At 39.2% G+C, this 15469-nt stretch overlaps 1 protein-coding gene across 1 annotated transcript; it reads left to right on the forward strand.

Moving 5' to 3' along the window:
- Positions 1 to 548: 548 nt before the first annotated feature.
- On the forward strand, positions 549 to 1495 carry LOC141846968 (transcription factor MYB61-like). The gene is made up of 3 exons (XM_074734979.1): positions 549 to 747; positions 833 to 962; positions 1054 to 1495. Exons 1-3 carry the CDS (start codon positions 549 to 551, stop codon positions 1493 to 1495), a joined length of 771 nt encoding a protein of 256 aa, XP_074591080.1.
- The last annotated feature ends 13974 nt before the right edge of the window (positions 1496 to 15469 follow it).

Consider the following 15469-nt stretch of genomic DNA (forward strand, 5'->3'; position numbering starts at 1 on the left):
TGACCAACTAAGATACATGAATCAAACAAAAAGTAAAAGATTCAAAGTAGATACTTGACTAAGCAAAGAAAGTTGGATTAGTTTGTAAGAATTGTGATGACGACGCGACTGATGTTCATGAGATCTTTCAAGGTTCTAAAAAAAGTCAAGCTAGAGACGAGTTGTTACTCGAGTACGTGCTATGGAGGATGCATCGATCTTGGACGACATTTGTTGAAGTTTTGACGAAGGCATGGAAAGTATTCATCAACAACAGTACTGAAAAGAATGTCAAAAACACATCGATCCAGATGCATGGGCAAAGGTCTGCATTCATTTCTGCTCCCCTCAATTTTCTAGAGAAAAACTGCAAGCCAAGGAAGCTTCATGCTCATTACTTCTAGTGAAGGAAAAAAAAATCAAAATATATCTATCAACTCTCAACCAAACCGAATCCTTGAAGTTCCCTCCACTCCTAACTCAACTGTTGCTTGCCTCTTTTCAGAATTCTTTATTCATTCCCTGTGTCTTCCTACCACTTTGCGCACCTTAAATGCTGATCCATCCCAATGAAAGAGTATCAAAGGTCTGCTCAGCAAGCACATGATTCTTGTTTCTACTCTTCAATGGGGGAAATGAGAAGGGATTCTTGTTGTTCCAAGGAGAAGCTGAAGAAGGGCTTGTGGTCTCCTGAAGAAGATGAGAAGCTTTACGCTCATGTCATCACACATGGAGTTGGCTGCTGGAGCTCTGTGTCGAAATCAGCAGGCATTGCTTATATATTTCTTCGTTTAGTTGCAAATATTTTTCGACATGCAGACCCGTTCAGTCCTTTATTTCATGATCACTACAGGACTTCGCCGCTGCGGTAAGAGTTGCCGGCGCCGGTGGATCAACTACCTCAGGCCCGGCCTCAAAAGAGGCAAGCTCTCGCGGGAAGAAGAGGACCTGATTGTAAGCCTGCACCAAGTTCTCGGAAACAGGTACCACCATCGAAAATGCCGAAAGATCGAGCCTTTTTCTCAATTGAGCTTGAATTGACATGGAGCTCGCTCGCTCCAATTGCCGGTGCAGGTGGTCACTGATTGCATCCCATTTGCCCGGACGAACGGACAACGAGATCAAGAACCTGTGGAACACGAGCCTCAAGAAGAAACTCCGCGAGCGGGGGATCGACCCGAGCACCCACATGCCGCTGAGTGAGGCAAAAGCACCAGGGTTGTCGATGGAGAAGAAGCCAGTCTTTGACCCTTCGCTGTTCATTCAAGATGGTTTCTTGGATACTTCAGAAAATAGCAGCGACTGGAATGTGATTGGGGATATTGAAGCCTTGACTTGGGCGATTGATAGTGAGTGTGTTGGTGCATGGCATGAGAAGAACAACTTTGAGAGTTCAGAACAGTACGGCAATGGCTGTCCGACATTGATGAAGTCACTGTCAGATGATCTTGCTGAAGCCTGCTTCAGTGCCTCACTGGGGAATTTGGAATGTGAATTTGATGTTGGTTTCTTCTAGAGTTTGTTGGAGGACACTGTTCTTTGTTCACAACTTGGAGATTTGAATAATTACTGAGACATAAAAGATCATGTAGTTTTTTTTGGGTGGTGAAAAGGATTTTTGGATTTTTGTTATGGGAGAAGATGAAAGAATTTATAAATCCTAAATCGTATAAGTTTTATAAACCAAATAAGAACTTGAATAATTGAAAATACAAATAAAATCAGGATCTAATTTCAACGTAACATGGTTTAACATATAAAAAATATACAACTAACAACAAGGAACCTGTTTAGAGAATCATTGTCTTTGTCATGCAATGTCAACTGCTTGATCCCTGTGGAAGAAGATGAAGTGAAAGCAAAAGGATGGTCTTTCAAGTGAATTAGAGTGACAGTACCGTAAAACCTTCGTCAATGGGGAACGAAGGTAAAATGTCAGTTAAAACCCTAAATCCTCAGGGACCAAACCCTGTATATAGAAATCCGATCCATTATCAGCCCATAGATAATAACGGATTAGACTAATGTGATTCTACATATTTAATCCACATCCGATAATCCAAAACTCCGATAAACCTTAGTTAGATCACTTAAATAAGTTCGATTCGTATCCGCATATACAAATTACAATTAAGTTCACTTTAAAAAATTAAATCCAACAATCTCCCACTTGGACTACATGTAATGTGTATATGATATACGATTATAACTTTAGTTGATATCAAACTCTATGGGTACCAAATACCCCTGTAAACAATCTGGTCCATTAACTTCATTGGTATAAGATTAAAGAGGTTATAACTACTATATATGCCTGTAACAAACCCTAACATTAATCACAATACCAATGTCATCAATGACATAGATTAAGATGTGGATATATAGTACGAAAATTACATGAAATGTGATCAGTACATATTAATTTTCAATTGGTCCTAATGACCCAAAAGAGTCTGATCATATTTACAAATACTTTATGCTAAACTGCAATAGCAAATCATGATCCAAACCTTATGATTCCAAAAGGAATCTATATTATATTTACAAACATCAAATGCTAAACTGCAATAGTAAATCATGATACTTTATTTCAAAGTGTCAAACAAACATATAAATATCCATTAATATTTTAAACTTTAAGTACGCACAATAATCAAAATAAAATATTTATCTTTATTAATAAATATAGAGTGATAAAATGTACATATCCCACTAGATGAATTCTTTTTCCATAAGAAAAACTCTCATATCCACAACATGCACATGAAACACCTTAGGCACCATGCCCTTGGTGAGTGGATCTGTCAACATAGAATCTGTACTGATGTGCTTTATTATCACCTGACGATTCTGAACTCTTTCTTTAACCGCTAGAAACTTAATGTCGATGTGCTTGGACTTCGATGAACTGTGATTGTTCTTGGCATAAAGTTCCACGGCTTTATTATCACAGTTGATCCTCAATGACCTATCAATACCATCAACGATATGCAATGCTGTGATGAAATTTCGCAACCAAATTCTACGATTGGATGCTTCGTAGCATGCTATCAATTCTGCCTCCATAGTAGAAGTGGCTACAAACGTCTATTTGATATTTTTCCAATTTATAGCCCCTCCAAAGAACATGAAATTATAGCCTGAAGTGAACCTCCTGCTATCTAAGCATCCAACAAAATCGAAGTCTGAATATCCAATCACCTCAAGGTGATTTGACCTCCGATACGTGAGCATATGTCTTTTAGTTCTTTATAAGTATCGCATCACTCTCTTTATCGCTTTCCAATGTGATGGTCCTGGATTACTTATATAGATAGTCTAACATCCTCACTATGAATGCTATATCTGGTCGTGTATATACTTGTGCATACATGAGACTTCCCACAGCTGACGCATAAGGGAGTTAGTCCATCTCTTTTCTTTCAAGTTCAAGCCGTGGACACTACTGCAGATTGAATCTGCTACCTCTAGACACTGGTGTGTCATTAGGTGCACAGTTTTGCATGTCATACCTTATAAGCACCTTTTAAATATAGGCTTTCTGTGAAAGTCTCCAAGAATGCCTCTTGAACAATCATGATATATCTTTATTCCTAATACAAATGATGTTTCACTAATATCTTTCGTTTCAAAATGACTGGATAGAAATGACTTGGTTTCATATAACAACCCCTTATTATTGCTCGCAAGCAATATGTCATCCATATACAGAACAAGTATAACAAACTTGCTCCCACTGAACTTGACATATATACATTGATCAATAGGGTTTTCTCTAAATCCAAATAAGATGACTACTTGATCAAATTTTCGGTACCATTGACAAGACGTTTGTTTTAAATTATAGATGGACTTCTTTAATCTACATACTAGGTGCTTTGAATCTTCTGACTCAAAGTTCTCCGATTGCACCATATATATAGACTCCTTAATATCTCTATTGAGAAATGCAGTCTTTACGTTCATCTGATATAGTTCTAAACCAAAATGAGTTACAAGTGTCATGATTACTGTTACGTCCTAGGAGACGACCGTCCGAAAAATTTTGACAGTATCTCCCCTGTAACAATAACATTTTCTTGAATACATGTGTACAAAGGCCTACATGGCCACAATAAGGACTACACGTCTACTAAACATACATCACAAGTACATTAATAGCTACTAAACTAAATGAGTAAGGCCCACACGATCACAATCTATAAAACTAACACATGTACACAAAACCAGAATATGTAAACGATGAATCCACACAAGATATAAAATATTCACAACAGAAACATAACAAATCTAAGAAAATAATACAACCACGAGTATAAGTCCAAAACTCTGATACTCACAGAAAGTCTACCAATCCACAAATACAGTCCATATATTGACCACAACAGAATCTATACAAACCAAACCATATAAAATACTCTGCTGTGAGATGGAAACAACCTGATAGATCTCCAAGCCCCAAGTACTATCCTCCTATCTGCTACCTGGGGAGAAAATAATACAACACCAGGGTCTGGGTAGTGAGTATCAGATACTCAGTGGAATACAAGATAGAAGTGCATAACAAGATATCAACTGAGATAACAAAAGGTATACAGTCTCTATAATGGATATATAAGGAAAAGGTAAATGCTAATCAACAGATAATAGGAATCATGTAAATTCATACAGTGCATGTCATGTCATACAATGCAATAATAATATATCAAACAAGTGCAACAGTCACACACAAACATGCTGTAAACAACAATGCAGCAAAATATAACAACAAATGCATGCAAATATGCAACATACATCACATGCAATATGCAAATTCACTGTCTACGCTCGTCATCCCCAGTCACTCACCCAGTGTAATGAACTGAGGTGTCAAACAGGACATACTGCATAGACTCCAACAACTAACTACTAAAATCAAGTGGGGAGCGGGCAGTGTATCTCAGAAGGGCTATCTAGCTAGTCCTGGTCGCACCCAACATGGCGCAACAAATGCTCTCACCCATGTTGTTGGGATGTATACCAGAATCCTAGCTATCTATGTAAATAAACATTCTGAAATAAGAATCACATTTGGTCAATGTTTGCATTTAGTTTTTATGCAAGTGTCCATTTAATCTATATTGTAGATAAACATGGTGTGCGGAGTCACACACAGAAGACCATGTTATCAGTTCCTTATAGATTACAAACAGTGTTCACAACCAAGATGAATTGGACAAACCATTGGATTGGTTGTAGTGTAATTTGGTCTTAGTCTGTCTTGACTATAGAATTACACTAGTACACTCAGTGTGTATTGAGCAGGACCATCTGAGGATTGTTCGATTTATACTGACTATATAATCGAACTAAACCTCTGTTGCTATGAATGTACATGCTCTTAATCCCTATATAATAACAAGCACATGTACTTAGTATATACTTCCTTGATTCATCAAAGGGTGAGATTTAGAGCGATAGATCAAAAGGCCCGATGAGTTGGGAAGTAGTATTATGTACATGGTGTGTTGTTGATTATAGAAGGAAACTGTGTCCTATAATCTAGGCTGATGATGTCCCCTTGAGGAGCTCATAAAGGATTATCATGTAAACCCTGCAGGTGGACTCAGATCCGCATGATAACAAAGGATGAGTGGTACTACTCTCGGAATCAGAAGTTAATTAAATTCGAGTTGTCAGTAACTCATTTAATTAACGGACATACGATATCTTAAACACAGGGAGATTAATGTACTTATAGTAAGAAGGAGCCCATACTATAATATGGGATTGGTGCGGTAGTGCAATAATAACTCTCTAGTGGAATGAGTTATTATTGATGGGCTTGAAGTTGGGTGTTCAGGGAGAACACAGGAAGCCCAAGTCCATCAGGAGGCCAAAACCAATTTCTCCTCTAGGTCCCTGCTGTAGCCTCTGGATAAAACCTCGTATCCACCTAAGAAAATTATATGAAATTTCGGATAGGAAATTTTAAGAATTTCTGAAATTATTTTTTCTGGAGAAAAATTTTGTTAAGAAATTCTGATTAAAATTTCCGTTACGAAATTATTAATTTTCTTCCGCAGAGAAAATTAATTATGATTTTTCTAATCAAATCTGGATGAGATTTGATTTGATTAGAATCATAATTTTATTTCTTCCGCAGACAAAATTAATTATGATTTTTCTAATCAAATCTGGATGAGATTTGATTTGATTAGAATCATAATTTTATCTCTTCCGCAGACAAAATTGGTTATGATTTTTCTAATCAAATCTGGATAAGAAGATTTGATTTGATTATAATCATACCAAATTTTGTGAGATGGCTAAGCTATAAAAGAGGAGGCTTGCAAAGGGAAAATCACAACTTCAAAATTTTTCTCCCCTCCTTGTGCTAGGGCCGGCCACATACCTTCCCTCCTTGTGAAGGGTCGGCTTCCCTCCTCCTCTTCTATTCTTATTCTCTTTAGGGCCGGCGGCTCCTAGGAGTTCTTCTTCCCTTACTCCCCTAGGGCCGGCTCCTCTTCTCCTCTTCTAGCTCTTCTAGTGGCCGGGCAATCCAATTTTCCCCCTTAGGGCCGGCGGCCAACAAGAAGGAAGAAGGAGAAGCAAAAGAGAAAGAAAGGAAGGGTTGGTTCATTGCTTGCTTGCCATCGGAGTAAAGAGACTTGGTGGAATCATCTCGAAGGATCGTTGCCCACACAACGTTCGAGAAGAGGAGAGGAATACAGCAGAAGATCGAGAGGTCTTCAACTCCTTCTAGACATCCCGTAAAGAAGAGGTATAATTTAATGTTTCCGCTATAATTAAATTATTCCTTTTATCTCGGATCCTGTAAACCAAACACAAGAGCCCAATGATCTAAATGCGTTGATCAAACCTTGGTTTGATTAACTATGAGGGCAACTTGAAATCGTTTCCAGAAAAATTTTTGTTCTGCAAGAATTCACCGGAACGGTTTTTCAAGACTTTCCCATCAATGGTATCAGAGCATTGGTTAGGGCTCTGTGTGTTTGGTTTCAGTTTTTACATGCACTTTTATAAAACAATTGTACGAGCCAAGTATGCCGCAAAACTTCCTAGCCCACCAACCAGCCAGGACAGAAGTAGGGCCATTACACCAGCCGAGCTCCTTCAGACCTCGGCACCTGATGCCCTGCAACTATCAGGGAAGTAAAACTACACCCAACGGCCGACCTCATGACCAGGTCGCCGTAGCATAAGCCGACCTCACGATCAGGTCGCCGCATCATAAGCCGACTTCATGACCAGGTCGCCACATCACCAGCCAACCTCTAGATCAGACTGTCACCTCGCACGCCGACCTCAAGGCTCGATCGTCACAACATGGGCTAGCACCTAGGTGTAGCGGCCTGGTCCCACCTCGAAGAAAAGACTTCCTATTGATCTCTTCCGCCACAAAACACATAAGGAGATCGGATGGGGACCCGCCTACCTACACGGCTAGGAATATGCTGCATCAGTACATCTCAACCCCACATATTGGTCACGCCTGACGCGGAGACGATACATTAGGCAAAATAATAGTAGGATGTGCAGTAGAATAACTCTTTGGTTGCAGGCATCCTAGGTTCCAACTATTATGGCCTAGAAAATTTTATGATGTGATGTGTGTGTTTGGATCCCTCGGGTTTGTCGAGGTTGTATTTTGTTGTAATAATTTAAGCACAGCGGGACGCTGTATAGATTTATTTTACTGTTCGATCTAGAATTTTTGTAAACTCCTTTGTGGAGTATAGGATCGAAAAGATGTAAAATTTTTCTATAATTGTTGCGACTTCTTCTTGCGTGGTGAGAACCGGATGCGCAGCGGAACAAGGAAGACGCGACTACGTCAAAGGGAGGCTTCTTGAAGAACGACGGATATTGAAAAAGGCCATAATAGTTGGAAAATTATTTTTTCATATTTTTATTGCTTATTCTTTATGCTATTTTTTATTATATCCCTTATGTTTATGTAATTGCATATTATTTCTTTTATGCATAGAATTACATAGGTAAAACCCCTAAGGATTTGTCTAGAGGGACATTATGGGTACATTATTAACAAGTTCTTAAAATTGGTTTTGTCTTAGAAAGTGGTTGATGCTCCAATAACCAAGAAGGCCGATGTGCCTCGCCACGGCCTGGAAACCAATTTCTTTGAATAAGTTAATATGTATACATAATTAAAATACCTAAGGGTTTTAGTGGGAAATTATGAATGCATAATTTAATGATGTCCTCAGTTGGTTTTGTCTTAGAAAGTGGTTGATGCTCCAATAACCAAGAAGGCCAATGTGCCTCGCCACGGCCTGGAAACCAATTTTGGAATAATTAAATATGCATACATAATTAAAATTCCTCAAAACCAAATAACTAAGTGGGAGAGGGATTTTTTTAATCCCGCGGCCTCCATTACTGGTTTGATAGTGATGCATTCAAACTTACGTGTTGGCTCTGAGTGCCTTCCTCCCCATCGGATGAGTTTGTTTGCGGATCACTGGATCAAACTTCCTTAGAGGATGACTATAGGAAATTATTTAAGTGCGTGTGATCTTCTCCATCTGAAGGGACACAATCCTAAATAATTACCTTAGTGTCAAGTAATGGTGAACACTTAGAACACATATAATAGTATCCTCCCCATCGGAGTCACTGCTATTATTTTGTGTGGCCAAAGATAAACCAACTATTAATTTTACTTGTCATAAAGTTAAGTTGACAAGATAGTAAAATTAATGGGTAAAACCTCCTCTTACAAATGCTTGAATTAGTAAACGTCCACACGATCGTGGCTTACTAAATTCCCGGTGTTTGAGGTGTTGGTGAATTTAAATTATATTGTTTGAGGAATCAATATAATTTTAAAGTTCTAAAGTTTTGACCAAATCTCACTTTTGTGATTCTCAAGACTTTCAGAATGGCTTTCAACCCACTAGCCGTTATACTCAAAGAAAATAAAAACTTACTGGTCCTAACTATATAGATTGGAAATAGCAACTTGGACATTGTCTTAACTGCTGAGGAGTACAAGTTTGTACTTCACGAGGTCTGTCCTAGCGTGCCTAAATAGATGCTACCGAAGAGGAGAAAGAAAGACATAGGAAATGGGTTAAGGCAGATGAGATGGTGCGATGTTACATTTTGACTTCTATGTCAAATGTACTGCAACATCAGCATCAGGCCATACCTACTCCCTATGACATGAATCTCTCAAGAACTCTTCGGACACCAGAATCAGGCAGCCAGGCAGGTAGCCAAGCAGTATGGACATTTGAAAGTAGATTGACCTCTTAGAAAGGAGAACAATAGAGGTATATCTTATTCATTAGTAGTTGAAATATGTTTAGTGGTGTTATCTACTTGGTGTATAGATACGAAAGCCACTAATCATGCCTGCAATTCTTTGCAGGGCAAGTGCTTTTCAGTAAACCCAACAACTAAGTGAAGGAAAGATTACCGTCTACATGGGCAATGCTACGAAAGTGGCAGCTATTGCAGTGGGAGATATTTATTTATCTTCTGAGAAAAATAAAACTTTGATTATGAGGAATTGTCTTTACGTACCATATTTTAGAAAGAATTTAATTTCAGTTTCTAAATTATTTAAGGATGGATATTTCGTTTCTTTTGGTAACAAAGTTGTTATCAAGAAAAACAAGGTTAATATCTATTCTGGTACGTTGGTTGACAATTATACTCTTAATCAAATAACTCCCACGATGCAATAAATGGAAATTAATAACACATCTTCTAATTTTAATAAGAGAAAAGAACCTTCGCAAGTGAACCAAACATATCTTTGGCATCTAAGGTTAGGTCATATTAACTTAAGTAGAATTCAAAGGTTAATAGCCGATGGACCTTTAGGTTCACTGGTGGTGGAAAATATTCCAACCTGCGAATCCTACTTAGAAGGAAAAATGACCAACAGGCCTTTTAAGGCAAAGGGGTATAGAGCCAAAGAAGTGTTGGAATTGGTTCATTCTGATTTGTGAGGACCTATGACTATCCAGGCAAGAGGTGGTTTCGAATATTTCATCTCTTTTATAGACGACTATTCGAAATATAGATACATTTACTTGATGCACCATAAGTCTAGTGCTTTGATGAGTTCAAAGAATACAAGACTGATATGGAGAAACATCAAGATAAAAGTATCAAGACACTACGGTTTGATCGTGGTGGAGAATACCTCTTGGGAGAGTTTAGGAGTTACTTATCAGAGGCTGGGATTCAATCCCAATTGTCTGCACCTGGTACACCCCAACAGAATGGTGTGGCAGAGCGAAGGAATAGGACTCTTATGGAAATAATTAGATCAATGATGAGTTATTAAGAATTACCAACTTCGTTTTGGGGACATGCTCTGGAAACGACGGCGTACATTCTAAACTTGGTAACTTCTAAATCAGTACCTTCTACTCCCATAGAATTGTTGATTGGGCATAAGCCTAGTACACATTCGGATTTGGGATAGTCCAGCACATGTGCTGAAGGGACACGCTGATAAGTTGGAACCACGTTCAGAAGTTTGCTTGTTTGTGAGCTATCCTAGAGAAACGAAGGGTGGTTTGTTCTATAGTCCTAAAGATCAGAAGGTCATCGTTAGCACGAATGACTGATTTTTAGAGGAAGACTATGTAATGAACCACAAGCCCACAAGTAAGATTGTTCTTGAAGAAATTAGAGGAGACACATCCACTTCAGTACCAATAGTGCAAGATGAGATACCACAAGTAACTGCACCGCGTGTCACAGAGAATGCACAAGAACAGGTAGTGCCTCGTCGTAGTGGGAGGGTTGTTAGACAACCTGATAGATTCATGTTTTGGGAGAGTCCTCGGACTTGGTCCCTGGTGAACATGAAGCTGATCCCTGGACTTATGACGAAGCACTCCAAGATAAAGATGCAGCATCTTGGCAAAGTGCAATGAATTCTGAAATAGAATCTATGGATTCTAATCAAGTCTGAGAGCTTGTAGAACCACCAAATGGTGTAAAAGCCATTGGATGTAAATGGGTCTACAAAAGAAAAAAGAGGAATAGACGGGAAGGTGGAAACCTTCAAAGCAAGGCTTGTTGTGAAAGAGTATACTCAGAAAGAGTGAATTGATTATGAGGAAACTTTTTCACCGGTAGCCATGCTTAAGTCTATAAGGATTCTTTTATCTATTGCTGCTCATATGGACTATGAGGTTTGGCAAATAGATGTCAAGACAGCTTTCCTTAAAGGAAGTCTTGAAGAAAACATCTATATGCAGCAACCAGAGGGATTCATTGCAAAGGGCAAAGAGCATCTTGTATGCAAGCTTAATCGGTCCATTTATGGACTGAAGCAAGCTTCAAGGTCTTGGAACATCCGGTTTGATGAAGTAATCCAGTCATATGGATTTATTCAATGTCCGGATGAGTCTTGTGTATACAAGAAGTGTGACGGAAACGTGGTGGTATTTCTTGTACTGTACGTAGATGATATTTTACTCATTGGCAACAATGTTAAAATATTATCAGACGTAAAGGTATGGTTGTCCAAGCAGTTCGATATGAAGGACTTAGGAGAATGCGCACATATTCTTGGGATCAAAGTTATAAGGGATCGCAAGAAAAGGATGTTGTGCTTATCCCAAGCTTCCTATATCGATACTATCCTAGCTCGTTTTAGCATGCAAAACTCCAAGAAAGGTTTTCTACCTTTTAGGCATGGAGTTCCTCTATCTAAGGAGATGTGTCCTAAGACACCAAAGGAGATAGAGGACATGAAGGCGGTTCCTTATGCCTCAGCAGTAGGAAGCCTAATGTATGCGATGCTATGCACGAGACCGGATATCTGCTTTGCCGTGGGCATGGTTAGCAGATATCAAAGTAATCCAGGACAGGGACATTGGACTGCGGTAAAGCATATATTGAAGTACCTGAGAAGGACTAGGAATTATATGCTAGTTTACCGGGCAGATAATTTAATCCCTGTGGGTTACACGGACTCTGACTTCCAATCGGATAGGGATAAAAGTAAGTCTACATCAGGTTATGTGTTTACATTGGGAGGTGGAGCCATAACATGGAGGAGTATAAAGCAGAAATGCATTTCAGACTCTACCATGGAAGCTGAGTATGTGGCAGCATCTGAGGCGGCCAAAGAAGCTGTATGGCTCAGGAACTTCTTGATGGACTTAGATGTGATTCCTGGTTTGCCCAAGACTATCACAATTTATTGTGATAACAGTGGTGCAGTTGCAAACTCGAAGGAACCACGAGCCCATAAGGCAAGTAAACACATTGAGCGCAAGTACCACCTGATACGAGACATCGTCAAACGGGGAGAAGTCGCTGTGGTCAAGATTGCATCAGAGGATAACCTGGCAGACCCTTTCACGAAGGCCCTTCCGGCGAGAGCTTTTGATCGGCATGTGGAGGGGATGGGGATCAGATGTATGGCAGCATATGAGACAGCGTAGTCTTCTAGTATAAGTGGGAGATTGTTGGGATGTATACCAGAATCCTAGCTATCTATGTAAATAAACATTCTGAAATGAGAATTACTTTTGGTCAATGTTTGCATTTAGTTTTTATGCAAGTGTCCATTTAATCTATATTGTAGATAAACATGGTGTGCGGAGTCACACACAGAAGACCATGTTATCAGTTCCTTATAGATTATAAACAGTGTTCACAACCAAGATGGATTGGACAAACCATTGGACTGGTTGTAGTGTAATTTGGTCTTAGTCTGTCTTGACTATAGAATTACACTAGTACACTCAGTGTGTATTGAGCAGGACCATCTGAGGATTGTTCGATTTATACTGACTATATAATCGAACTAAACCTCTGTTACTATGATGTACATGCTCTTAATCCCTATATAATAACAAGCACATGTACTTAGTATATACTTCTTTGATTCATCAAAGGGTGAGATTTAGAGCGATAGATCAAAAGGCCCGATGAGTTGGGAAGTAGTATTATGTACATGGTGTGTTGTTGATTATAGAAGGAAACTGTGTCCTATAATCTAGGCTGATGATGTCCCCTTGAGGAGCTCATAAAGGATTATCATGTAAACCCTGCAGGTGGACTTAGATCCGCATGATAACAAAGGATGAGTGGTACTACTCTTGAATCAGAAGTTAATTAAATTCGAGTTGTCAGTAACTCATTTAATTAACGGACATACGATATCTTAAACACAGGGAGATTAATGTACTTATAGTAAGAAGGAGCCCATACTATAATATGGGATTGGTGCGGTAGTGCAATAATAACTCTCTAGTGGAATGAGTTATTATTGATGGACTTGAGTTGGGTGTTCAGGGAGAACACAGGAAGCCCAAGTCCATCAGGAGGCCAAAACCAATTTCTCCTCTAGGTCCCTACTGTAGCCTCTGGATAAAACCTCGTATCCACCTAAGAAAATTATATGAAATTTCGGATAGGAAATTTTAAGAATTTCTGAAATTATTTTTTCGGAGAGAAAAATTCTGTTAAGAAATTTCGATTAAAATTTTCGTTACGAAATTATTAATTTTCTTCCGCAGAGAAAATTAATTATGATTTTTCTAATCAAATCTGGATGAGATTTGATTTGATTAGAATCATAATTTTATTTCTTCCGCAGACAAAATTAATTATGATTTTTAGAATCAAATCTGGATGAGATTTGATTTGATTAGAATCATAATTTTATCTCTTCCGCAGACAAAATTGGTTATGATTTTTCTAATCAAATCTGGATAAGAAGATTTGATTTGATTATAATCATACCAAATTTTGTGAGATGGCTAAGCTATAAAAGAGGAGGCTTGCAAAGGAAAAAATCACAACTTCTTAGCAAAATTTTTCTCCCCTCCTTGTGCTAGGGCCGGCCACATACCTTCCCTCCTTGTGAAGGGTCGGCTTCCCTCCTCCTCTTCTATTCTTATTCTCTTTAGGGCCGGCGGCTCCTAGGAGTTCTTCTTCCCTTACTCCCCTAGGGCCGGCTCCTCTTCTCCTCTTCTAGCTCTTCTAGGGCCGGCGGCCATTTTCCCCTTAGGGCCGGCGGCCAAGGAGAAGGAAGAAGGAGAAGCAAAAGAGAAAGAAAGGAAGGGTTGGTTCATTGCTTGCTTGCCATCGGAGTAAAGAGACTTGGTGGAATCATCTCGAAGGATCGTTGCCCACACAACGTTCGAGAAGAGGAGAGGAATACAGCAGAAGATCGAGAGGTCTTCAACTCCTTCTAGACATCCCGTAAAGAAGAGGTATAATTTAATGTTTCCGCTATAATTAAATTATTCCTTTTTATCTCATGTAAACCAAACACAAGGATCCTGTAAACCAAACACAAGAGCCCAATGATCTAAATGCGTTGATCAAACCTTGGTTTGATTAACTATGAGGGCAACTTGAAATCGTTTCCAGAAAATTTTTGTTCTGCAAGAATTCACCGGAACGGTTTTTCAAGACTTTCCCATCATGGAGAAGAAGACCAATCAAAAATCAAAGAAGATTCAAGGAAATCCTAATGAGATCCCACTCGAGAAACCACACAACAAAACTTAGCTCAAATTTCCCTTTACCGATCGCCTCCTCTTCCAGATCACGCCCCTTGATTCACCTCCCCTCATGGAATTCTAGCCCCCTCCGGCGAGAGTAGTCCCCAACTGATCCAAACCCTGGTCGCCAGCGCTTTTTCAACTCTAGCACCGGCGTTGGACAACTCCACCACTCAGCGTCGGCAGAGAAGAAAGGGAGAACAGAGAGCTCATCTCGCGATCTGGGAAAACTGGGTAGCGATTGGTGTTGGGATCATCCCGATGCAATGCGCGTGTTTACACGTTTCGCAAACGTGCACAGCGGAAATAAACAGATAATTAAACTAATTATTATCACAACATACGCATGCTAAGCAGAAATAAACAGTGTACAAGACATGATAGGAAATTAAAATTTGCATAATAGTAAATTATTCTACGTGCACAATTAAAATTTACAGAGAATTAAATAATTCTGTGCGCACCTTTTTGATGATGTTTGAGCAGAATTGGTATCAATCGAGCGGTCCTTGTTGGAGTCTCACCTCTACTGGTGATCCACGCCAAGCTCTGGTGATCCACGCCAAGCTCTCGTCTAGATGACTTCGAAAATCGTGCAAAAGAGTGGGGAAAATCGGAAACCAAAATCCTAAATCAGGTTCAACACTGTAGCGAATCGAACCAAACCGAGTTCAAAATTAACTCGCTTGGTTCACTAACCAAACGAACTCCAATTTGACCCAAATCAATTTTGTTCGTTTCGTCTTCACAAGACGAAGCTTCTCATCACATCCGTTTTATCAAAATCTCTTCCATCATGAGCCAAACCAAGTTGGTTCAATTTTGATTTAAAATCGAATCATTTGGTTCACTAACCAAACGACCTCTGATTTGAACGAAATCAGTTTCCTTCATTTCGTCTTCTCGAGATGAATTCCATCATATTATCCTTTTTCTGGTCTAACCATATTTTATTTCTCTCATTCTGAGAATTC

This window comes from Curcuma longa, chromosome 16 (genome assembly GCF_044706935.1).
Source record: "Curcuma longa cultivar G26 ecotype Majalengka, Jawa Barat chromosome 16, ITB_CL_G26_1.1, whole genome shotgun sequence".
In the NCBI taxonomy this organism is placed as follows: Eukaryota; Viridiplantae; Streptophyta; class Magnoliopsida; order Zingiberales; family Zingiberaceae; genus Curcuma; species Curcuma longa.